Here is a 23,936-nt window from a genome sequence, read left to right as displayed (position 1 = left end):
AGTCCCCAGAATTGGCTGTTAGCAGCAACATATTATCAAGTTACACACAAGGATCAGAACTGATTAGCAGTTCTGATTGTCCAAAACTTAAAGTGGCTGCAGATGGGGTTCATCTTCAACATTATTGCAAACCTCAGTCATCATACTAGCTGTCAAGTCACACAAACTTCATTGTATTGTATCCACCTCCAAGAACAGGATGAGGAAAGAATGCATATTATGTCTGCGGGTGGCATCCAGTGATAATGCAGAGAAACAGCATCACAGAACAGTTGGTAGCCTCCTTCTCACAAGCCAACTGCACCAAAGAACAGGTAATAGGGAGGAGCTCATTCAGAAGAGTAGTGAGTTGTTGAGCATGATTCGACTATTAGTACATATTTGCTTTCAAAGTTTGGCCGCATTTGGACATGACATGGCTCAGAAATGGCAGACAAGCAGTCATGAAAGTGTGTAGAATTTTGTTTGATTTGTTACTTCAGTGTGGATAATTTTTTTTTTCAGAAGTAAACTGTAAACAAACAGTCTGGCTAGGTGACAGGTACATTGTAGATCTAGCACATGGCCCAAACCATACCTATAGAAATGCTCACTACTATTTGCTGGTTGCATAGTAGTAAAATTTTATGAAGACATATCAACTGCTAATCTGTAGCTTCACAGTTTTCATGCACAACACAGCAACATGGTAAAAAAGGTATTTGTAATTAGGGTTATACATTGGGTATTTACAATTTCAATAACAAAAATGGTACTGTTACAAAACTATTAAAATCATTAACGCTACAAAACTATTTCTGTGAAATGATATAGCGATTGTCATCTGAAACATTGTTATCCTCGTTATCGTCATCTATCCTGTGATGAAATCACACAACAAAGATAATTATCCCCTGGGGGAAGTCCCTGTGTACCCCACTATGACACACTTACTGGTTACAACACAAGAGGATAAGGATCTTCTTTGTGATGTTCCAAATGGGATCCCAGCTGCCGTATTGCTCTAGAAATGTGACTAAAATGAATGACAGTAGAATGGCTGCTGCTCCGACAAAGAACAACCAACTAAATGACACCTGTGTAGTAAATGTGAGATTTGTAATAGATAACCTTACACTTATGCATGTACCAACATATACATCTAGCTTTCAGTGTAACTTGTAAATATGTGATGATTGGGATTTGCATGCACACTACACATTACACACACATGCATGCACGCACACTACACTACACTACGCACACACGCACACACCACACCACACACTACATTACACACACTACACTACGCACGCACACACTACACACAGTGTTACAACTCACATGTTGTATTAGTATACTATACAGGATACTGAGGGGTGTGACCAGTGATAGACTGAGGGTACCAACTAATGGAGTAGTCAGAAAACATCCCCTGAAACACAACACACTAACAACAGTTTAACTACTTCTGTACAACTCACCATAACCAGAGTAGCTCTGATAGAACAGTTCCCACAAAGCCGTTTATTAGTAGAAGTGTCCATACTTCATTATTGGGTGGTAGTTCAAAGGTCTCAATGCCTGTGATATGCCACAGAGCCACAAAGGGCAGTAAAACAACACCATCACATAGTCCCACAAATCCTGAAAAGAAATAGATTTCAATAAGTATAAGTAGCCTGAATTGAACCCCATGCTCCTATTCATAGGTCTATACAATGACCATATGTAAGCCATGCTCTTACACTCAAGTGTAAAGTTAAGCCCACACTCTTATTTATACAGTATTTAAATATGTACACAATGACCAGGCCTCATTAATATTCTCTAATAAAACACAACTATACTTCATATTGAACTAGGCCAGGAGTTTTGCTGTCCTTACATTTCTACACTGTACAAAAGTGCTGGAACTACATGGATGTGTCCTGTTAAAAGCACCCTGATATCAAGGTGTCCTGATTTCAGTAGCTGCAGTTCTAGATGCATATACATGGCACATGTCCTGGCTATTAAAGTGTAACTACAGAGAGGTGTCCTGATTTCAGGGGCTTAAATGTGTGTAAACTAAAATGGGACCATGGACAAGTGTCCTGATTGTCAAGGTGTCCACATTTTATTGTGTCCTTTTCGATGTCGTTCACTATGTGCAAAGTTCACATACCAAAGAACATTGGTATTTCTAGCCGGTCTTCATTACTAGCTTTCTTCTTCAGTAGCACCAGGTAACAAGCATAGCTACAGGATGGATATTACACACAGTGATGTGTTGTCATGGTGACCAACTTACAGGACAGCTCCACCAATGGAACACAACACTCCCTCCAAAACATGTTCATGAGAGTGAGAATGGTCCTGAGACTTTGACACACCAATAGCTGTTGCTCCTCCAAGACTGTATAATAAATATGATTACATATAGACAAGGTGATGCAACCATCATTTATCTGAAGTCTGTTGAGTATCTCAAGTTTATAATACATGTACATCAGTATGTGTACATTTGTATTAGTGTAAATGCATGTTCTATTACAATATTGAACATACAGTGGTCCGTCGATTATCCGGCCATTGATTAACCGAACTTTCAGTTATCCGAACTGTAGCGATAACTGCTCTATTAGAGTATTTTAATATAAGGTGTGTGTTCTATTAGAGTAATTGAGCAAGGCTCTGTATGGGCTTTGATTATCCGAACTTTTCAATTATCTGAACACACCCAGGGCCCAACGAGTTCGGATAATCAAGGGACCACTGTACAAATATTCGTAGAATTCACTGAACACATTTTCTCATTTCCTGAGACCATTGGATAACCCAACAATCTACTGCACATGATCCTACATGAACATGCCCGCAATACCAGTGTGATGTATAGCAGCTTACTATTTTTATTACAAGTTCAAACTTTTTGTGAACTATCAAAATAACCTCCAGCAGTAATTTCTGTTGTTGGTACAGAAATTATTCTCTGGTATCTTATGTGATCGTCTCTGACTTGTTCGCAAAAGCATGCATATTGAGAAAACCAAAATTTTTTATCATAAAATTATGCATGTTACAAAGAAAAAAATATGCTAGTTTTTATAAGGCCGTTACTCCAAGAAAGAAGACTCAAATTGATTAAAACTATACACCATCTTATTAGCCTGCTCACGGAGAGTTAGAAAATCTTTGTTTCGTTTCTGTAGCCCCAATGGTGTGCGTGTTAGGTATGTTTGTTTACGATGCATTAAACATAAGCAAGACCGTCGTCATTTCTTCCTAAACTGCCTTCATACCACCCATATGCATAAATGACTAAATATACCTTGGCTGATTTTCTATTCAATGGATACCATTTTACATCAAATTGCAATATTTTAGACTAATGGCAGTGAATGTAAGCACCTGTAGTTTATTTTTGGAATAGTGGCGGTATAAATCAATTATTTTGCTCTTCTACTGTCTAGCACTATGGGTTGGTAGGCTGGGAAAAAAGGAAAGAAAACTTCGGCTTATTTTACTGCCATTTATCATGAAGAATACACTGAAAAGCAACTTTTCCAAAATGATGGGTTGTTTAGATCTGAGCCACTTTCTAAGAGTAATTTCAAGTTGACAGCTTTTGCAATACTACTCACATATATTTTTACGTGTTTTTTTATTATTATATGTGACCGTCTCAGCAAAAACTTGACTTGTTTGCACACCTTTTGAATTTTTTATTTTCTCAGCATTATCTGCAGTGTCCAAGGAATGGATCACCAAAGTTTCAGCCCTTCTGACACACACACACACATGCACGCCATAAAAAGAAGTACTCACCTAATCATGACTACCACAAACTTGGTAAGAGTGAACCTATCTGAAGATGATGAGCTGCATATCGGGATGGCAGATAACAGGAGCACAAACACACCTGTGGGAGAGGCGTGTGACAACATGTTAGGGAGGGTTGTGACAACATGTGACTTCTGACCTGATACTGATGACAGAGTGTTCACCATGGCAACACTGGATGTTGTGAAGGCTCGTTGGTACAAGTAGTTAGCAAAGAACCACTAAAAGGGAGACAATCTATAGTGAACTAAATGTATGGTTATATGTTAGAGTGTCCCGATGTTTTCCAGGTCAGTCTGTGTACTAAGGAATCCTTATCTAAGTGTCTGGATTAGATAGGTGTCCTCAAATGCCCACATTAACGAGTTCATTATGTCATATACATCAATCAGCTTCATACACATTACTGACATTGTTATATCTCAACTATGAGGAGGTTCACATGCAGTGTTGTGTGTAGGCACATCAGTAGTAACCATAGCGACGGTAAATACCTGAGAGCCTTTTTAATGACTGTGAAATTGGATCTCAGGAACAAAATTGGATCTCATATCATTCACTATCAATTCTACGTATATGAATTAGGCTTTATTAAGGATACTTCTGGGAACAAATAATGTGGCTTCAATAATGAGATGAGGTGGGTGTTAATGAAGTCACCTTGTGTACAAAGTGACCAGCTACCTGCTTATGGGTTCACGGAATTTGTGGCCCAAGAATAACTACCACATTCTGACCCAGGTATCCCCCTTCTTTCCTGGCTACTAAAAAAAGACCAAAGACTAATGAAGCCAGTGAATAGGAGACCAATAAAAATCTATTTCCCTAGAATCAACTCCATACAGTGTACCTTTCATTGTGCCCTACTTGGTTTCTTCTGAGATTCATGATTATAACGTTGGTTACAGGAGATATTTCACTTCATCAATTGTCATTGCACAGAACTAACTGTTAGAAACTATGACTGCTCTAGGAATTCATTTATGACCCAAGTATTAATTGAAATCCAACAGTTCTAACTTACTCTGTTCCCAGCGACTAAACAGGATAAGGCATTTATATAGTACTGGCTGTAATTCGAGGTAATATTGTAAGTTTTATTTGAATTGGAAGGTACTATTTCATATCAACACAAATACAAGAATATGATAGCCATTTGAAGAAATGCACATGAAAAAATTAAAATGATGTAATGTGACAAAAGGACAATGCGGTCAAGTTTTTTGGCATTTTTATTAACTGTGACAGTCTACATGTGCGGAGATGTTCAATTAGAACCATGGAGACAAAGCAAACCATCACAAAATTGTGTAATAGCGTCAATGCCATGCAGGCTGAGATACAGATGCTGGGGGACACACACAACAGTGGTATATTCCACCAGTTCACAAAACAGTGTCTTAGTACCCAGCAAAACTCTCCTCACAAGTAGAGAAAGATTGTTTCTGAAGCAGCTGACAACAGAGATGGGGATGACAAAACAAATTTGGCATACTGTAAGTGTTTTGACATTCCAAGTATACATAAACCATAACATACATGTTGTTCAAACGTTATAAAACGGAGTCTTCCGAACGAATGGCTCAGGACACAAAGTGCCTGCATGCTATCTGGAATTACACAAGCTAAACTATAAACATGTTCCTCCCACCTACCACACCTTGTTTTTTAGTTGATATAGTTTCTCTTAGAACACCTGCACAACTACCAGCTGAAGATTAAAGATGAGTTGTAGGTCACTGTGCTGTGCAAGCTACCTAGTCAAACAACTACAAAGAAACCAACTGGCTGGTCCTTTTAGAGGGAACAGTTCATGTTACATCATTTTAATTATTGTCACATGTATTTCTTCAAAATGACTGTCATATCTTTGCATTGGTGCCAATTGATATTTCAACATTCACCTTCCTCACGTAATTCCAAATAGCACAAGTATACAAAAAAAGGAATTTTCAACTAGAGTAGGACCATAACACATCGATAAAAAGTACTGAAACAAGTTGGAGTAGTGCACAATATTAAATCACAGTAAAACTATAAGAAGTGTTATATCTCTACTGTGTGTTTCCATTATGGTATCATGAGCACAGTAGGGATATAACACTTCTTATCGTTTTACTGTGATTTAATATCATGCACTACTCCAGCTTGTTTCAGTACTTTTTATCGATGTGCTATATAGTCCCTACTCTGCTGAAAATTCCAAATTTTTTTTGTGTATTTGTTTATTAACATTTTATATAAAATAAAATTACTATGACTGGTGAACCCACACACACTGCATCAAAAGAAAGAAATGGCACCACACACCCCAGCTATCCATTATTGTCTGAAAAGTGAAGTATCCATTACGCTTCATTGTCAGCTTTATTGAACCCGTTACAAAGCATTACAAATCAAGAACTGTTTGAAGAGCACCTCTGCAATCAAAGTAGCCACTATGAAAAATATGGACGATTTCTGTTACAAAGGGAAGTCATCTCGCGCTACTGCCAATGTAATACCTTTAGCAGTCAGCAAAGATGAATGGGACACAAAGGAGGACACTGGTAAGTCCACAAAGAATGTATTGTACGTACTGTGGTATGTCAAAAGGCAAATGTCCGACTGAAGCGAGGTCAAACGGTGAAAAATCCAAGCCCGTAGTTTTAGCCGTTATCGAGTTATGCTTGTCTGAAGGCAGTCAGTCAGTCAGTCAGTCATTAGGAAATTCCGTTTAATAATAATACTAAAAAAATTCAATAGCAACTTGTTGAAAGCATTTCGGGTCAATCTGAAGGCTTGTTTGGGCGTTTCACCTAACCAATATTGCTTCATCGTCAACAGGGAGAAGTGGGGTTGGTTTTGGGTGATGTTTTTCCATGTGCTACACCCAAACCTTTGTGGTCTCTACTATACAGTACTATTATACTGTTATGATGCAGGTACTTAATAGTGTCCTCAACCATTCATGTACCATGAAACCACCTAACTTCAAAGGCAAATTCCAGGTTACATATCTTATAAACCCTGGCTGGCCATGGTACATTTAAGTTAAACCATGGCTGGCTATGGTACATTTAAAATAAACCATGGCTGGCCATGATACATTTAAATGTACCATGGCCTTGATATATCTGATGAGGTAACGTTGTTTGTTTTTATAAGAATCCTGGCAGTATTCGATTGTGGGAGTTTATTATTACTCACGTGATGAAAACCATGAACCCGATTTTGCATTCTACAGCACTCATACGAAGGCGATTCGACACCCTTACCACCCTATGAGTTGACAAACGGAAGTTTAAGGTGAGAACTAGTGTCATGGTTAATTTACAATCGCGTGTCCGCGTGTTTAATTACGTACCACGCCCACTCTTCGTATATCACGAGGTAACCACTCTACAGCAAAGCTTACCCCTCTGGATGTTTAAAAAACGTTGTAAACAGTGGTTAAACGATGTAGCAACTTTGAAACACTTGTTAAATCGCAAAATTGAGTGGTTCCGTGATATTCATAGGATTTGCCCGTTTATGTTAACAAACGTAACTGCAACGTTACTTGCTGCTGACCCATAATCGAATTTTACAAGACTCTCTATGTAATAAATCCAGCGGGTTGCCTCGTATTGGCTTGGGTGGTTGGTCGCCCACCACAGTAGGCTATTAGCCTACATGGTACATATATATCAGTTGTATCACGTGCCCTCGTGATTTGCCTGATATGTACACCCACGCTCTCGGGCCATTACGAGAGCGTGGGTGTACATATTCGGCACATCACTCGGGTACATGATACAACTATTACATAAACTATATAACAAAAATGCTACACAGAGAAGGAAGAATACCAAACATGGTAGTATGATTGATGTACTTACCACAACACCAAACAGAAGAGCTAGAAGTGCTGTTTGTCTGACAGTGAGTGGAATTGATGGATCTGAACAACTGTCATTTGTGTCAGGATATGATGACTCCTCTGAGAAGCAAATTACAGGTATAAGATACAGCACTACTGTATGCGGTACACATACACACATATGCATGCACACACACATGGCACACAAAGACACATGCGCACACACTCACACACACATACGGGCACTAACACTCACACAACACACACACACACACAAAATGAAGCAGCCATGCAAAATATAACAACTGCCGCCCAACGAATCAGCACTGCAGAATGCAGGCACTTGAGACTTGCTTGTGCAGACAAATCCCCCTGGGGCAGGACTAGTAAACTGCAGGAGGACTGTCCAGGTCTAACAGTGGAACCGTTTCACAATGATCCAGTTTAGCATTTGTTTTCCCAGTAAACGCCAGGTACCCATTGATGTTACAGCTGGGTGGAATGATTCCCCAGTTAACACCAGGCTATCATTATACAGTTGGGTAGACTAGGTAAAGTTTCTTGCAAACCAGGCAATGGACCTAAAATCTTTCGATTACCGGGCCAATGCACATGACCATATATACACACACAAACACACACACCTGGTAAATGACGGACTTCCACAGTTCGACAAAACTTTACTTTATGACAGTTTTCACAACCTGCAATGACACAAAAGTGTATGCGGGCGATTCAGAGCATCACTTACCATCAGAATGACATACTGGAGTGGTAGTGCCTTGTTTCCTGCTTGGCTCATAATCAGATATTTCTTTGATTGGTTCAAACTGTGGCTCACTCTAATGACATTAACACACATAAAGACATTGAAAGACTAAAATGTTAAAGGGGGTAATATTGGAGGGATAAATATTGGAGAGAGTAAATTATTTGAGAGGCATATTGGAGTGGTAAAATATTGGAGGGAAATGTGAAAGATTGGAAACACTACTGGAGGCGTAAACACAGGTTCCTCCATACTTCAGACATATAATCCTTCCGGGACAGGATTTAATTCCTTTACTCATGCAGGTCTTACCAGTGAGCAAAGTGCCATTGTGTCTGGTGAAATTGGAATCACTTTGTCATCTTTGTTACCAGGACAACTGGGTAGTGTATCTTTTGTCTTCTCATCTTCACCTCGGTTCACAGGAAGGGATGATGAAGAGGCATTTTGCTCCTAATAATTAACAAATAAGTACACTAGAACCTATTAACATGGACACTCAAGGAACCTTCACAATTCAGACACTTAACATTCCAAAGGAATAACTTTTTAAAAGCCTCAAAAAACTTTGCAACACAAGTATTGTATCCACATAAGTCACTACAGTGGCTACTGATGTTCATCGATGGATAACTCGCATACAGAACATCAATTGGACTTGTAGTCCAGATTTTGAATTATATGAAGTCTGAGATATATTGGTAGCTTGCTTATTCGTGCCAGGCACTCGGAACCCTGGTATGTCACGTACTCTACTTGATAATAAAAGTGTGGTGACTGCTATTAGCCAAATGAGTTAGTGATAAATTATACCTTAGTTGCTATGCAAACAGACATGTACCTGGGATACAGCAGACTGCAATTATCTTTACCTCTCACTTATATGTGCCTGCCAGTTAAATTAGGCATGGGTAGTAGTATTAGCTGTTTTGTAGAAACTCAATTGTATATATACAAGTATTATATAGGAAAAAATAGGAATTATAAGACACACATAGACCATCGGTCTGGGGGAAGCCTCACATAGCTTTGTTAACTGAACTTTCTTGTGACTCAATTGTATATAAAGTGAGCCACATTTAGCAATTTGCATAGTAGTTTAAACAAGAAGATATCCTTAATCATTCAAGCAGCACCACTTTCATTCAAGATTGGACACCTTGTAGTCATCTTCATGAGTGAGGCATTCAGTAAATTAATGACAATTTTTGTCAATCCAGGAAAGATTTTGCTGATTTTCAACTACACCTTGGGCAAAGAAGACCATAAAATAACTAGGAAAACAGTACTAACTGCTAAACATCTGTCAGTATTATAAAGTTTCATTGCTAAATCAGTTTTTTTAAAGGCATTATACATTACAGATTAGGTGTACACAGTAACTTACCTCATCTTGTAGTAATGGTGATTCTTCTTCACCGAGGACATTTATGAGTTGGTGACAACTGCAGTCACCGCAGCAGGCTTGTTGCCATGGCTTCCAGAATATAAATGCCACCAGGTAGATGGTGAAGAGTACAGTCTTGAAATATGTAGTGAACATCGGCTTGGGATAACTGTCAGTATAGTCTCCATTGTATATATGCTATAAGGAAAATGGTATATTATATACTAAAGCTAGCTGCAAGCATTACATGGATAATACAGCAAGAGGCATGGCCGAGATGCTAGTAAAGCACAAGACAACGCCAAGTGCTTATAAGCACATCAAGTGCATTATTATCCGTATAGCACGAGCAAGATAATGCTTTAAATTATTTACGGAACTTTCCAATGGATTGAAATCCAGTACATAAGCTACTTCAACGTGTGTTGACAATAGCCCACGTCTACGTAGTGCTCCAGCAGTGTACAACATGCCCGTTAATTCCTGTAATAAACCTAAGCTGCTGATTACCGAGTTCTGTTATGTTGGCCACGCCCAGTTGTCCCTGAGGGTGGTTGACAACAAACTGTTGATGCTGGATTCATAAAGTACACTTAATGGTAGGCAATAACTACAGTTCACACCTCAACCACAAAACAAAGTACACCTTTTTGTTTGACATTGCCCATGTAAAGCTCTATAATGTAACAGAGAATTTTACATCTGAAGCTGAAATGCGTCATTCATCACATTGTCAACTTTGTGGTTGCAAACTTAACAAAATCATTACTGGTGCAACACAGCGACGCCTACTCAGTGAAACTTGGGGCCACCTGTCTACTACTGAAGTGCTAACTTCATAACCATCTCAGTAATAAGACCACCTCATTATAGTGACCACAAAGATGTTCTGTACAGTTCAAGGGGAAAAGTTTTCAAGGTTGAGCATTGTTGCCAAAACAAACTTTTCGTGGATTTGCCAAAATGTATTATAATTTTATGAAGTTCTAAATATTTGAAGGATAAGATTTTCACTGGTAACCCCCAAAACCTTGAAAGATGTGAAAACTTAACCCTCAAAATATTTAGGCTATACAGTACTTCATGACTTATAACACAACCTCATTATAATGACCATGTCAAGTTGGTCTCAAACATAGCTAAGGTGTACTTCATGACCTCATTATAACAAGACCACCTCATTATAGTGACCATGTCAAGTAGGCCCCAAACACAGCTAAGGTGTACTTCATGACCTCATTAATAAGACCACCTCATTATAATGACCATGTCAAGTAGGTCCCAAACATAGCTAAGGTGTACTTCATGACCTCATTAATAAGACCACCTCATTATAGTGACCATGTCAAGTAGGCCCCAAACATAGCTAAGATATACTTCATGAATTATAGTGGCCATATTTATTTTGATCTTGAAGCTAGCGGCAGCACTTGCTAAGCTACTTCTATTCTGTCGCTGCACAATTGCATGACTAGTTAAATTATTCACAGCCAGTTTGTTCACTGCTACTTCCAAATTTTATAAATTCAATTTCACGGTTCATAAATTATTGACTTAATTCTACTCATAACATCAACTTGTCATTCATTAAACTGTTTGTGACTCACACCACAGTGAGCTGCTGGTCAATAAGGACACACCCATAATCCAGACTATCCCAGGTTAAGAACTAGACTTAGTTCTTGTTCATCCTACAGGCATTCAACACTTGTGCTGTAAGGCCTTAATAAAAACATAAAAAGTTCACTACACTGGTCAAACATGAACTCAGGTCAAATACAAGAACAGATATTTAATAAGTATGTGCCTAAAGGTATTTTAGCAAATGTAGCTGAAATTACAGAAATAGCTATGCAGTGTTACAACTATAAGCTCTTGTATTTCAGTAAATTGGTACCTGAGAATCACTACAAGTAAAAAAAGTTGTTGTGTAGCTTTTTCTAAGAATACTCATAAAATAAATTTGATAAGTAATATTACTACTGTTCATCACATTTCATTCTAGTATGAGACAGTATGAATGGTTCACACTACAGCATATCCTGGATTGTACTGTTCTACCTAACTTTGGTATTTCAAAGTTTCCCTTACTACAAGAAACCTTAACAACGAACATTTACATAGGATGGCTCAGTAAGTTGAACACCAGGACAATGTGGCAGCCAAACAACAGCCGGTCTACTGGGAGGACCACAATAGAATGGGTCATTGCAAATGAGTATTGACTCAGCAAGGTTAAGAGACTTCCACAAACCAGCTGTTGATGCAGGTCAAAGGACTACCTTATTGATAACAACAAATACCACAGTTGATACTTAAGTGAACCCCATCATCACTAGGGCTGTGAAGTGAGTTCAAGTAACATGCTATTATTATCTCGATAATCTATACCACCTGGATAAGAAGTAATATTTGTAAACACAGTTTTATATATTTGACTTTAAATCATATATATATAATATATATATATGTAATAGTTGTATCATGTGCCCGAGTGATTTGCCTGATATGTACACCCAAGCTCGAGGGCCGTTAGGCCCGAGAGCGTGGGTGTACATATCAGGAAAATCACGAGGGCACGTGATACAACTGATATGTACCATGTAGGCTAATAGCCTACTGTGGTGGGCGACTAATCACCCAAGCCAATACGAGGCAACCCGCTGGATTTATTATATAGAGAGTCTTGTAAAATTCGATTATGGGTCAGCAGCAAGTAACGTTGCAGTTACGTTTGTTACCATAAACGGGATAATCCTATGAATATCACGGAAACACTCAATTTTGTGATTTAACAAGTGTTTCAAAGTTGCTACATCGTTTAACCACTGTTTACAATGTTTTCTAAACATCCAGAGGGGTAAGCTTTGCTGTAGAGTGGTTACCTCGTGATATACAAAAAGTGGGCGTGGTACGTAATCAAACATGCAGACACGCGATTGTAAATTAACCATGACACTAGTTCTCACCTTAAACTTCCGTTTGTCAACTCATAGGGTGGTAAGGGTGTCGAATCGCCTTCGTATGAGTGCTGTAGAATGCAAAACCGGGTTCATGGTTTTCATCACGTGAGTAATAATAAACTCCCACAATCGAATACTGCCAGGATTCTTATAAAAACAAACAACGTTACCTCATCAGATATATCAAGGCCATGGTACATTTAAATGTATCATGGCCAGCCATGGTTTATTTTAAATGTACCATAGCCAGCCATGGTTTAACTTAAATGTACCATGGCCAGCCAGGGTTTATAAGATATGTACCCTGGAATTTGGCTTTGAAGTTAGGTGGTTTCATGGTACATATATATATATATATATATATATATGTTAGTAGTCCCTTAACACCTTATCACAAGCCTACTGGTAACCTGACTGCTGTTGATACATACATCATAGATTATGAGGTTTACCATTATCTGGATAATAAAATTATTGTTTATATTGATATGTCATAGCTAACATGATAATCTTTTTATTGTCTCCCAGCCCTAATCATCACACATCCTACCAGGGAGGAGTCAACATCTTGGTGAATGTACTGTTGGAGAATTCAGTGAAGAGCCAATCAAAAAGATATCACCAATTTTATGAGTTTCTTTAATCAAGGGCAAATATCAGAATGGGCAATGTCAGCCATAGGCTGCTCTATAGCTGCTTTACGAGATCTTGTGCATTATGCGCATACTTTTCTGGTTTTAAAGCTGGAGGAATGTCAAGCAACCACTGTATAAATAACCTATGCCAATGCCGTAATAGTTACCCAAGAATTCATAATAATATTACTGTTTTTATACATATTTTATGACCTCACAAACAACATTAAAATATTTATTTTCTCGCTTGAGGCTGTTTACAGTAGAGGCACAAGCCAGTAACATGTAACACAGCCGGTTTCAGTTTGACAACTGAGAATGTTACGATATTTCACAGTTTACCTCTGTCAGTCCCGCAGACGCTACCCATATCACATCTACGATCAGCAATAACAAGATGCCAGATACGAATCTCCTCGTCTTTGCACGTCTGAATAGTGTCATCTTACTACACGTGTGTAACACATCGCTTCACTATAACACTAGAAACGCGTCCACTTTCGCAAGTTAACACTCGGTATGGTTTCCTTTAGCATGTGATTTCAATGCCTCTAATGTTTTAACGCATCTCATCTCCCACGTGCACGCCGGTTCCACGTACAGATGTACCTTATCCCCTCGGTAATTTCTTTAGTTTCTGCTACTGTCAGTGAGTGTATGGTGTGTTGGTATCGCCTCCTAGCTATAGTGTACCTGTTTTTATAGTCGGAGAGCCATCATAACTCGCATATATTCAAGTACAAGCGTGGCGAGGGATACGGTAACCATAGCTACCCAACTAGAACCGTAACAGACAGTCATGCATTGCACTGTGAAGTACTAGAGCAACATGCCTGTAAGGCCACTCCAAATAAAATCTGTTCCCGTCCTGGTGGGCTGTCCATATTATTTGCCTGGCACATGAACCATAAAATGCTGCCTAAAAGCATGCTTAAGCTAGTACATTCCTTTTTAAGTTGCAAAAAGTACAAACGTGAATTTGTGCTGACTTGATAGCACTGCTGAAATTGATCCTGTGCAGTACGCAAGAATAACAAAATAATGGAAGAGCATGAATATTTATGTACCTATCAATATTCAATATTAAACCCCTCTCGGGAGTACATGGGGAATAATGGGGTATTTGACCTTAAAAATTGCCCTACTATTAGTAGGGAATTTGACTTCAAATTTTTTAAGTGTTTTCTTTACAGGCTATGCACCTCCTACAACTACTTTCCTAAACTACACTGGGGATTTGACCACTCGCCATGCCTCATGCCATTGGTGGGGAATTTGATTGGAAAAAAGTCAAATCCCAGGAAGGGAGTAGTGGGGGATATAATTAATAGGTGCATTACAGCTGACAGTAACCAGATGCGAGCAGTGGATGGGAAACAGAATTTGTTTGGAGTGGCCTAACAGAGTCCATGACAGAACACGATCAGGATTTGTGATAGGAGCCCCAGCCATCACTATGGAAAAGCTGCACAGAGTGTTATGAGTAGTCAGGGGAAGATCCAGGATTTGACAAGGGGGTGCACCAGGGTAGTAGGTATATGGAGTAGGGGGGTCTGGGGGCACAGCCCCCCAGAAGTTAAAGCTATTGCATTATGTTTTAGGACTGAAATTTTGATGTAGAGTAGTTTTATGCATAAATATCTAAATCCTATTGCTTTCCAAGTGGGCTACATTGATCAAGAATTGTATAGGGATAAGTGACAGTCATGAATAGTTCAGTTAGCTATAGCTATCATGGACCTAAATAATGGCATACACAAGATCATGTGCATAATTATCATTTGCAAAATATCTATAGTGTGTCCATGTGACCATACATGGGGTATACTGTAGATGCTAGTTTTTCATACTTAGCAGCTATGGAGAATTCTCAATAGTGGTGTGTGTCGTGACTGTTCTATTAGAGTATTTGACTGACTGCTCTATTTAAATATCTTGATCTTGTTTTTTTTTGGGGGGGGGGGGGGGGGGGCCAACACTAGTAGTGTATGGATAGCTGTGCCATTCCTTGTACCTTTTGTATATTTTTATCTGTGCATGTAGCTACTTTTTCATGCAACCTTCTCCCTATATAATACCAAGGGTTCGTTCATAATATAGTCCCCCTATGAACTCTTGGTAATACCTACCTTTCTCTAGATCACACAATATAGTACTGTAGACTATTCTGGATTCAGACCCTTGGAGTTTAACAGGCTGGAAATAGCATTGACCATTATTCTAGTTTCAGCCAGCTGTGGGTGCGGTGTGTCTGATATACCACACAAAAGGTGCAGGATTCACTTTATGTACTGCAGACATCACATTATTTTTTGTATGAGTTGAGATACTCTAATAGAATAGTCACTGCCCCCAAAGGAAATTTTTGAAAAGTGCTATGAGATTGAATCTGGAGGCAGTTTTATTCAATAATCCTAATCACAGTTATACTAGATAAATACAAGCATATGTTGATCATGTGATATGACTTATGACATCATAAAACACATAATTGATCTTTTCTTTCCAGCATTAAAATTTTATTATTTAACATTTCGTTACATACAGATGTCAAGTTACTAGGGAAGGTTCTCCATTTGTGCGATATATTCTAAAATGTTATGGCTGCCAGCTGCAGGGAGGAACATCACTTGACAAGGCTGAAACAATCCACGTGCTGCTGTTAGGCCGATGAGCGGACCAGTTGCAACTGGATCATTCTGAATGGTGATGATGTGGGAACGTTTGTCCTTGAAATATTCTGAAAAATTGATATCACCAACCGGGGGACAGCCAAACACATAATTAGTCAGATTTGCACTCTCATAGTTGTGAGAGATCTGAAAAGCTAGGAGTGATGCCAGAGCTCCACCAAGGCTATGACCAGTAGTATAAATCTTCTTTTTACCAATAGAAGGCTTTATGTGGGCTTCAATAGATTTGCAGACTTTCTTGAATGCATCTAAGAAACCAGTGTGTGCGAGAAATGGTTGACGCTCAGTAATTCTCTTCTTAACAAAATGGATGTTTGTCAACCAATTTGCCAGCGAGTAAGTACCTCGAAATGTAATCACCACTGAATCATCATTACTGGCGATAAAGCCATGGGTATCAGTTGCAGAATCATAGATACGCATATCAGCTGTGAGGCCATAACTGACAATTTGTTGCTGAATGGTTGAGTATTCTTCATAGGCAAGGTTGCTTAGCTTGGCATATTGAAGAGCTTCATCTTTATCAAAATCTGGTTTAAAGATGGCTGGTGGTAGGGAAGCATCTACAGATATTACTGCCTCAATGTTAGTGGCTGCTATTCCAGTTTGTTGGTCATTATTGTCAAAGATTGATCCAACATATGTGTTGCTTGTAGTAGGTCCAGGATTGTTCTCTTTTATCACAGACAACTTGTGTGAGCCTTTCTGTTCTCTGCTCATGTAGTGCAAGTTGATGTATTCATTAGGGTCAAAATCTGCCGTACTACAGAAAGACAACAACAATATAAACAGGCCAATAAGAATGGGTACTTTAAAATAAAGAAAAAGAGGGATTGCTGAAACCAGCAACAAAGCAAGAATGGATTTCTGGGCTGCTGATGTATATCACAAATCTCTTATTTGATTCTACTTAAAGTATTTAAATTAGATGGCTGTGGACACACACCTAGTTTCCAGAAATCGTTTGTGTGTGTGTGTGTGCGTGTGTGTGTGCGTGTGTCCCAACACCTAGGCGAACAAGCTTTATGCTAAATACAGCCAGGTCGAGCACTATAGACCCAAGAAGGTAAGTTTTACTTTGAAGCGTATACCGTACTTTGTGTCAGTTCAAGATCTACAAACCCCAGTTACTTTGGATTTATGATACAGTATGGTAGTACTGTACAGTAGGGATTATGGAGGCTTGGACTTTCTTGCCCAAAAATATCAACTCAATTTTCCTACACAACAGCTTGTCGGTATTGGTTAGGTATAACCAAGCTACAAAATTCCTTCAGAGTGACCCCAAACCCTTCCAACTAGTTTATATTGAGTTGTAAAAATTTTTTTATTTAGGTGAAGTTTTTTACTAACTGACTTTACTGATGCCTTCAACCAAACATAGACTTATAATCACTGGCTATGCTAGGTTACCCATGGTGGTGTGGCCTCCTGTTAACAACTGAGACAATAAAACATCTATAAAATATTTCAATACATGCCCCTGCCAAGATTAGTCTGCATTTTAATGGATTTTAAAGATGGCTGGTTGTTTTGTGTTGGGCTCTTTTTGTTCAACTTATTTATTGCCAGTGGCTATTCTACAGCTGCCATACAGGGGGCACAATATGAAAGTTATTAAAACTTATAAGGAACATAAAGGCTATATAAAGTAGAATTTCAGAGGGACCCACGGAAGCTGAATTTTTGCAATTTAAATGGCTTAAAATTGATGCTAAAATGTTAAAACTAACCATGCCATACTTGGAGCCTGAAATTATGGTCAGATGCCTGCCATTTTGTGACCATTTCTGGCTAATGTCTGAATACATTTAGAAAGTTTTTGTATAGTACTATTGACTATGTCCAATCACATGACAGATCATCTCCAAAACACAATTTCAGGCCCTGCCATACTGCAACTTTTCCCCAAGATTTTTTTAAACTTAAGGGGGACCAAAATTTTTTAAAACTTAAAGGGGACCAGTGCCCCCCCCCCCCTAATAAAATCATTTATGCATATTTTACAATAAATTATAATTTTAAGTTATCATTGAGGAATGACTCAGCACATGTCAAGTTGTACAGTTTTGTATATACATTATCAGCTCGTTGAATTTGCAACACAGAAGTAGCTAATCTGTTTGATACACCATCTTGGTAGCTATCAAGGAGCTGTATGTTTAGTGGGAAGAAAATAACTATACAAGTCAACAATACAACTCCTTGTTTTGCATATATTATTGCATGAAGGTTAAGTGGCCTTCTACAGAAATGAGCTTTATTCAGAAGGTCTTGTAAGGATGGTTGCACTATGGCCAACGTCTTAAGGTAGTTATTAGAAAACAGAATTCGAAAATATTTGTAAAGCTGAACAATTATTTCAAGCATTTGTTTTACTATGCCATTTTGTGGGACTTTTTAGACGAAAAGCAACAGAGGAAATCTTACCTTTTGTAAAGCTAATGACTACACTGTCCTAAGATGAGTGAGCACTACACAAGGCTATGCTAACAGAAAATTGTTAAAATCTTTGTTCCTGTGCCTACTCCTGACATACATCAATCTGCAAGCTTGTGGCACACTATACTACAGAAATGAAATTAGATAATTTTGACAGATAATGTCATACACCCTAAAATGTATTAATACATCAATGATGAAGTCCAGTGCTCATATGACTAACAGACACTACAATAAAATAACTGTGTGCATGTCTGTTGCAATAAGGCCCAATAAATATACTTTCTCTTTCATACATAAGTGAGTTAAATCATATGTTATGTAATCATCACAAGGATTACTGCTGGCTACTACTACAAGCCTCAATACAAAGGTGAATTACTGTTAACAGTTCATCCTAGAGACATTTTACGCGACAAAAATCACCTATACGGAATAGTACTAGCCCATATAATATATAACAAAACACTTTCAGATGGCTGGATATAGAATTTTTAAAAATTGCCACAACTTGAATTTAGTCTCACTGCCTCACTAACCACAGTCGCAAGGCTAGAGGCCAAACAAAGCAGTACATGGCCACCATTTTACGCCATACTCATCAGTGGGATGTGCCTTTTGGGGTTCCGACAAGTATAGGCCATCTGCACCTTTTATCTTCAATCAGGCTGCTTGTCTTCTTCATCCAATGAAACCATATCAAGGCATTAATTTTCTGTATCAACCCTTTCTTTCAGCAGCATATTTAAATGACACAGAATTATTTCAGAGCTGGATTTCAGAAGCGCTTCAGTCCCGACGCTACTATAAGAGGTATACTAGCTAGATATCTGCAAGTTTGCAAATGGGATCCTGTTCATGATAGGCTCACGACCACGCCCATCAATTAAAGATCTAGGTGGACTAATAGTAATAGAGTATGGAGAACACACCTCTTAACAATCTAGCTATTTACTTAACAGTAAACAATATGACCTCACCTCTCATTGGTCTAGCTAGCTTGGCTGACTCAAGATATACTCTAATACAACAGTCACTCTAATAGTATACAACAGTCATGTATGATATTCTAATAGAACAGACACAAGTTATATTGTAGCTAGCTGTGCTACAACAAAACTAAACAAACTAGTATTTTTAAAAACTTGGTAATTTAAAAATCAAGTAAGTATCTATGCAATAAAAAGTAGTGAAACAAGAGATGAATAATGGTATTACAGCATAGTTTGGTGGGAAAGTCCCTACCTTGGCACATTAATTATTTGTTACTGGCTGAGCAAAAATCCAGCCGTTTTCACACATTCCTTGAATTCCATTTTATTGCATCTCTGTAATCTATAGTAATAAAAGAGTGGGAAGCCAAAGTTTCAGCCTTTTGAATGGTCTGGGAGTTATAGTGCTTGACAGTTGGAACAGTGATAATCTCAATTTGTACAACAATAATACGGGAACAGGCACTTAGATAATCAATCATAACTCACGAATGAACAAGCTACAAGGATGGGACATGGGCTCAATCTGTGCACCATGAACTGGCAAATCAATCAAGCTATAGTGGTTTCCCTGTACTCCTCCGTGTTGACAACTAGGCCATTCCAACTAAGAAATGATAGTGGTGAACGTTGTTTTCACCACATCGTAAATAAATGCCCATAACTCACGTATCCTTTGCTGTGCAAACATGAAACAAAGATTCTTACTCTCCATAAACAGGTGATTCCAGTGGTGTCTTAAGTTTTATCAATTTGAGTACACTTTCAGTGCGTATGAACACAATTAAAGCGTGCATAAAATTTTCATGTAGCATACGTATTTTTACCCAGTACGGTTTTATGGCAAAATAAAAATTTGCAAAAACGGCTGGTTTTCACTTGAGCAGCAAGTCACATTTTTTCAATGCCAAAGTAGGGACTTCCCACCGAGCTATGCTATAATACCATCATTCATCAGACTCTTGCTTCACTGCTTTTATTGCTCATAGATCCCTACTTCATTTTTAAAATTAACAATTTTTTATAAAATACTAGTTCAATAGCTCATTTGACCAAGTACTCCAAAAAATTACTTCCATACTTTTATTACAAATATACCTAGGTAACAGATAACAAAGTTTAAGAAGAGCATAACTAAACTGTGTAGATACAAAATTCGTAGAATTCCCATTCTTTAGGTCTAAAATACTAAACTGAGTCTTAAAGTCAGTACCTCTAACTGGAGATGGTGATTTTTAAGTACATCTAATACAAAAGGGATACAAAGCCATAGGAATTAGTAGCGTGCCTCTTTTATAAAGGGGAAAACCTTTTCTTTAACTAAGATGATGATGGCTCAACAGCTGCTACAACATTTTAGGCCCAATTCCTTACAGTGCACCCCTGTTGCTTAGCCTTAATCTCATACCATCCATTGTGATTTGAGACAGTAATAAAATTGGAGCCACTCATGTAAATAACAGACACTTTGAGAGACCAGACAATATTGCTGTTATTGTATCACAAGAAGTCTATAAGAACCTCAGAAACTAAACTTTGGTACATCATTTTATTGGTTTATCTTGAGAAGAACCGAGACTTAACAGAGACTGTCTTACCTTTTCTGATAACTTAAGACCTTTAGTAGTTGCTTATATTATAGTATCAGCCCGTCTTGATTAGAATTTAAATCAAATTACAGTATATATGACTTCGTAGTCACATGAAGACACTTCGTCTATATGTAAATGAATAAGCGAATGCACAGATCAAACTTAAAGCAGCGAAGACTAGTTGTAAGCATATGTAGTGTATGCATGAATACCTATGTTATTATAGTAGCAGTAGTGTGTCACCTTTAGATAGAAAGGACTTTACAACATTTGTTGCATAGCTATGTACTTAAACTTTTAATTAACTGCCAACTCATTGTTAACACTTTAGTAGCCACAAAATATTTACTAGACACATATAAACTCAAGTATAAAACAAGCCCTTTTTCTTACATTCAATTGGCTGCTTCAATGCTCCAATGGTGGCCAGTCTTTTACTAGGTCTTGTACCACAATGACCAATCACCCACCATAAACTACAACATGCAGTCGTCACTCATCATAGCTGGGGGAAAAAATCAGTGCGTGTATTTCATAGTGACACCATGCCATTAATCAGGAAATTTTCAAGAAGTGAGAAACTATTGAGAAATAATCAAAAATTGAGAAACATTAAAGGAAATTGTTGAGAAATGATTTAATGTAAGAAGTTTTTTGGAAAAGTTTTGATAAATAGTCCAAAACGAACCATCGTATCAGATCAAAGCATGTCTTAGAAATGTCATAAACTATTTTATTATTTTGTCATCAACTTGGTAATATTGTATCACAAACCTTCAATACTGACAGAGTGACCCTCAGGGGCAGATCCAGGAGCTGGTAAGGGGAGAGGCACAAACAAGTTAAGATCCACACAATTTAAAAGGGGAGGCCACTCTGTCGTGAGTAGCTAGTATAGCTGGCTACAATCTGTTATAGGTATGTATAGCAGCACCTCTTACAGTCCTGTAGTAGTGTTACACTGAATTTTACTATTTAGGCCATTGCAGAAGGTTGTGAAGTATTCAAAGCTGTTCCAAAAGTTATTACTGGCTTAAACACCTGCCAAACAATAATTACTTTCAGAGGTGCTTATATGCCAAACAATAATTACTTTCAGAGATGCTTATTACGCACGAAGGTGCTGGGTGACAGTTTGAGTTTGGTTTTGCAGTAAAGGGAGGAAATTATGTCTGCCTTTAAAACTAAAAGTATTTAATATCTTGAGAAATAAACTGATTTTGACTTTAGTGGCATATATCTAAGTGATATAGCTAGTCTTCTAAAAGGAAGTGGGGGGGAGGGGGGGGGGGGGGGGGGTTTACACCAAATGCCCCATACTGGATATGCCATTGATCCTTTAATGCATTTGCAAGTCAGTAACAAAAGCGTTTTGTAATCATTAACAATGACTCACCCATGAATACGATACAATCCCAACCATGCCCCCTCACTGGGAACTTCATCTTCTACGTCAACTTCAGGATAGATATATGTGGAGCTATGATCTAGTGTTATTGTTAACACAATATGACTAGGAGGTTCACCAGGATAATCAACATCTTCTACGAGAACAGCAAAGTAAATGTTTGGCTCAGGTCTATCAATTCCGCTGAGATCTGGCATCTTGATTGTATCTGGTAGCAAATCTTGTTCAAGGATGGGGAAAATTAGCTGCTTTTGAATTGGTGTGAAATCACTCCAGCTTTTAAGAATACCCTTAGGCAAACTAAAGTGAGGTAAAGTTTCGGTTATTGCTCCTTTTATCTTAGTGAGAATAATGTCAGGTGGATTGAGCTGAGGTGGCAATGCTCCATGTCGTATCTCAGAAATAAAGCTCTCTATCTCTTTGTCAGGTTGCTTTCTTTGTTGGCTAGAAAGTAGCTTTTCGGCACCTGGTACAAAAGGATTAGTCGGTAAATGGTTGACTACTCCCCTGAGAATATTACTTTGTGCTTTCAAACGCTGATAACCATGATTAAAAATGCGAACCTCATATTCCTCAAACCTACTGGTACCAAACTTGTATGGAAGGTTTCTCAATCTCCCAACCTTGTATGAGCCTTGAGCTGCCTTGTGTATCCACTGGTATGCCAAATACTTTTTGTCATCCTTTTCATTTTTATCATACAATCCGACCCAGTAGTCATCGGTGTCTGGGGTCTTGTCAAGACTCCAGTGGATAGTGGGGTAATAGTACAGGTAACTGAGGTAGGGATATAGCTGGATGTTGGAGTATACATTTGGAGCTGTTGCCTCAATTGACTCTATGTCTGCTGTTCCTTTCTTTACTGGTGGAGTAATTCTGGGCTGAAGCACCGGATCATCCAGGAATGTTCTGAACAATGTGTTTTTGGTAGCGTTGTCAAGTTGTTTCCATGCAGCGAGAAATTCTCCTCCAGTTTTACCAGCCATCACGATGATATATTGGTGTTAGGATAGGAACCCTTGCTTTGTCTTAGTGAATTCTCCTCAATTAAGAACGTACTGAAATACTATCTCATCGATGTCTCGTCAGTAGACCCGAGATGCACACCATCAAGTTCGTATAGCTGCATAGATTGACTACATTACATATAGGTAAAACCCCAAAAAGAACCTACCGTAAAGGGGGTTAAGGATTTCGAACGGGCTCTTCCCTTCGAAAATAAATTCCCACAATTAAAAGGAACTTGCCTTTAAAGCATATTAATTTTGATGTGGATATACGCGACCGCGACTGTTGCCGTCTGCTGCAATTCTAGTAAAGGCACGATCTAACATGTATCTGAGTAGAATTTACTTCACTCGAGACCCCCAATCTTCTCTCCAGTGCACTGATAAGGATATGCACGCATGC

General features: G+C 38.4%; 2 protein-coding genes across 3 annotated transcripts; both read right to left on the bottom strand.

The window, feature by feature from the left end:
• Window positions 1-684: 684 nt before the first annotated feature.
• On the bottom strand, window positions 685-13,977 carry LOC136240568 (solute carrier family 35 member F5-like). Its single transcript, XM_066031566.1, has 14 exons — window positions 13,742-13,977; window positions 9,802-9,999; window positions 8,727-8,867; window positions 8,397-8,487; window positions 8,290-8,349; window positions 7,665-7,765; window positions 3,944-4,025; window positions 3,790-3,883; window positions 2,273-2,377; window positions 2,147-2,220; window positions 1,464-1,626; window positions 1,324-1,414; window positions 934-1,076; window positions 685-858 (listed from the first exon to the last, which is right to left on the bottom strand). Exons 1-14 carry the CDS (start codon window positions 13,841-13,843, stop codon window positions 792-794), a joined length of 1,512 nt encoding a protein of 503 aa, XP_065887638.1. The 5' UTR covers window positions 13,844-13,977; the 3' UTR covers window positions 685-791.
• Window positions 13,978-15,812: 1,835 nt separating this feature from the next.
• LOC136240251 (uncharacterized) lies at window positions 15,813-23,919 on the bottom strand. Of its 2 annotated transcripts, none has more exons than XM_066031180.1 (3): window positions 23,701-23,919; window positions 22,515-23,662; window positions 15,813-16,855 (listed from the first exon to the last, which is right to left on the bottom strand). In XM_066031180.1, the coding sequence occupies exons 2-3, from the start codon at window positions 23,510-23,512 to the stop codon at window positions 15,958-15,960; spliced, it is 1,896 nt and encodes a 631-aa protein (XP_065887252.1). In that variant the 5' UTR covers window positions 23,513-23,662; window positions 23,701-23,919; the 3' UTR covers window positions 15,813-15,957. The 2 variants fall into 2 exon arrangements, with proteins under 2 accessions (XP_065887252.1, XP_065887251.1); XM_066031179.1 differs by having other exon boundaries at window positions 22,515-23,649.
• Window positions 23,920-23,936: the final 17 nt, after the last annotated feature.

This window comes from Dysidea avara, chromosome 12 (assembly GCF_963678975.1).
Source record: "Dysidea avara chromosome 12, odDysAvar1.4, whole genome shotgun sequence".
NCBI lineage: Eukaryota > Metazoa > Porifera > Demospongiae > Dictyoceratida > Dysideidae > Dysidea > Dysidea avara.
The sequence above is the reverse complement of the archived record's forward strand: the minus strand, read 5'-3'. Positions and strand labels throughout refer to the sequence as shown.

Excerpts from the sequence above, each read along its gene's own strand:
- LOC136240251 (XM_066031180.1), bottom strand. The coding sequence starts at position 23,512 with ATGGCTGGTAAAACTGGAGGAGAATTTCTCGCTGCATGGAAACAACTT. Across the intron at positions 16,856-22,514 it reads GGATTGTATCGTATTCATGG|TACGGCAGATTTTGACCCTA; the intron begins GTGAGTCATTGT and ends GTCTTTCTGTAG.
- LOC136240568 (XM_066031566.1), bottom strand. The coding sequence starts at position 13,843 with ATGACACTATTCAGACGTGCAAAGACGAGGAGATTCGTATCTGGCATC. Across the intron at positions 4,026-7,664 it reads CTCTTCTGTTTGGTGTTGTG|TGGTTCTTTGCTAACTACTT; the intron begins GTAAGTACATCA and ends TCTCCCTTTTAG. Across the intron at positions 3,884-3,943 it reads CACTCTGTCATCAGTATCAG|GTGTGTTTGTGCTCCTGTTA; the intron begins GTCAGAAGTCAC and ends CCTCTCCCACAG.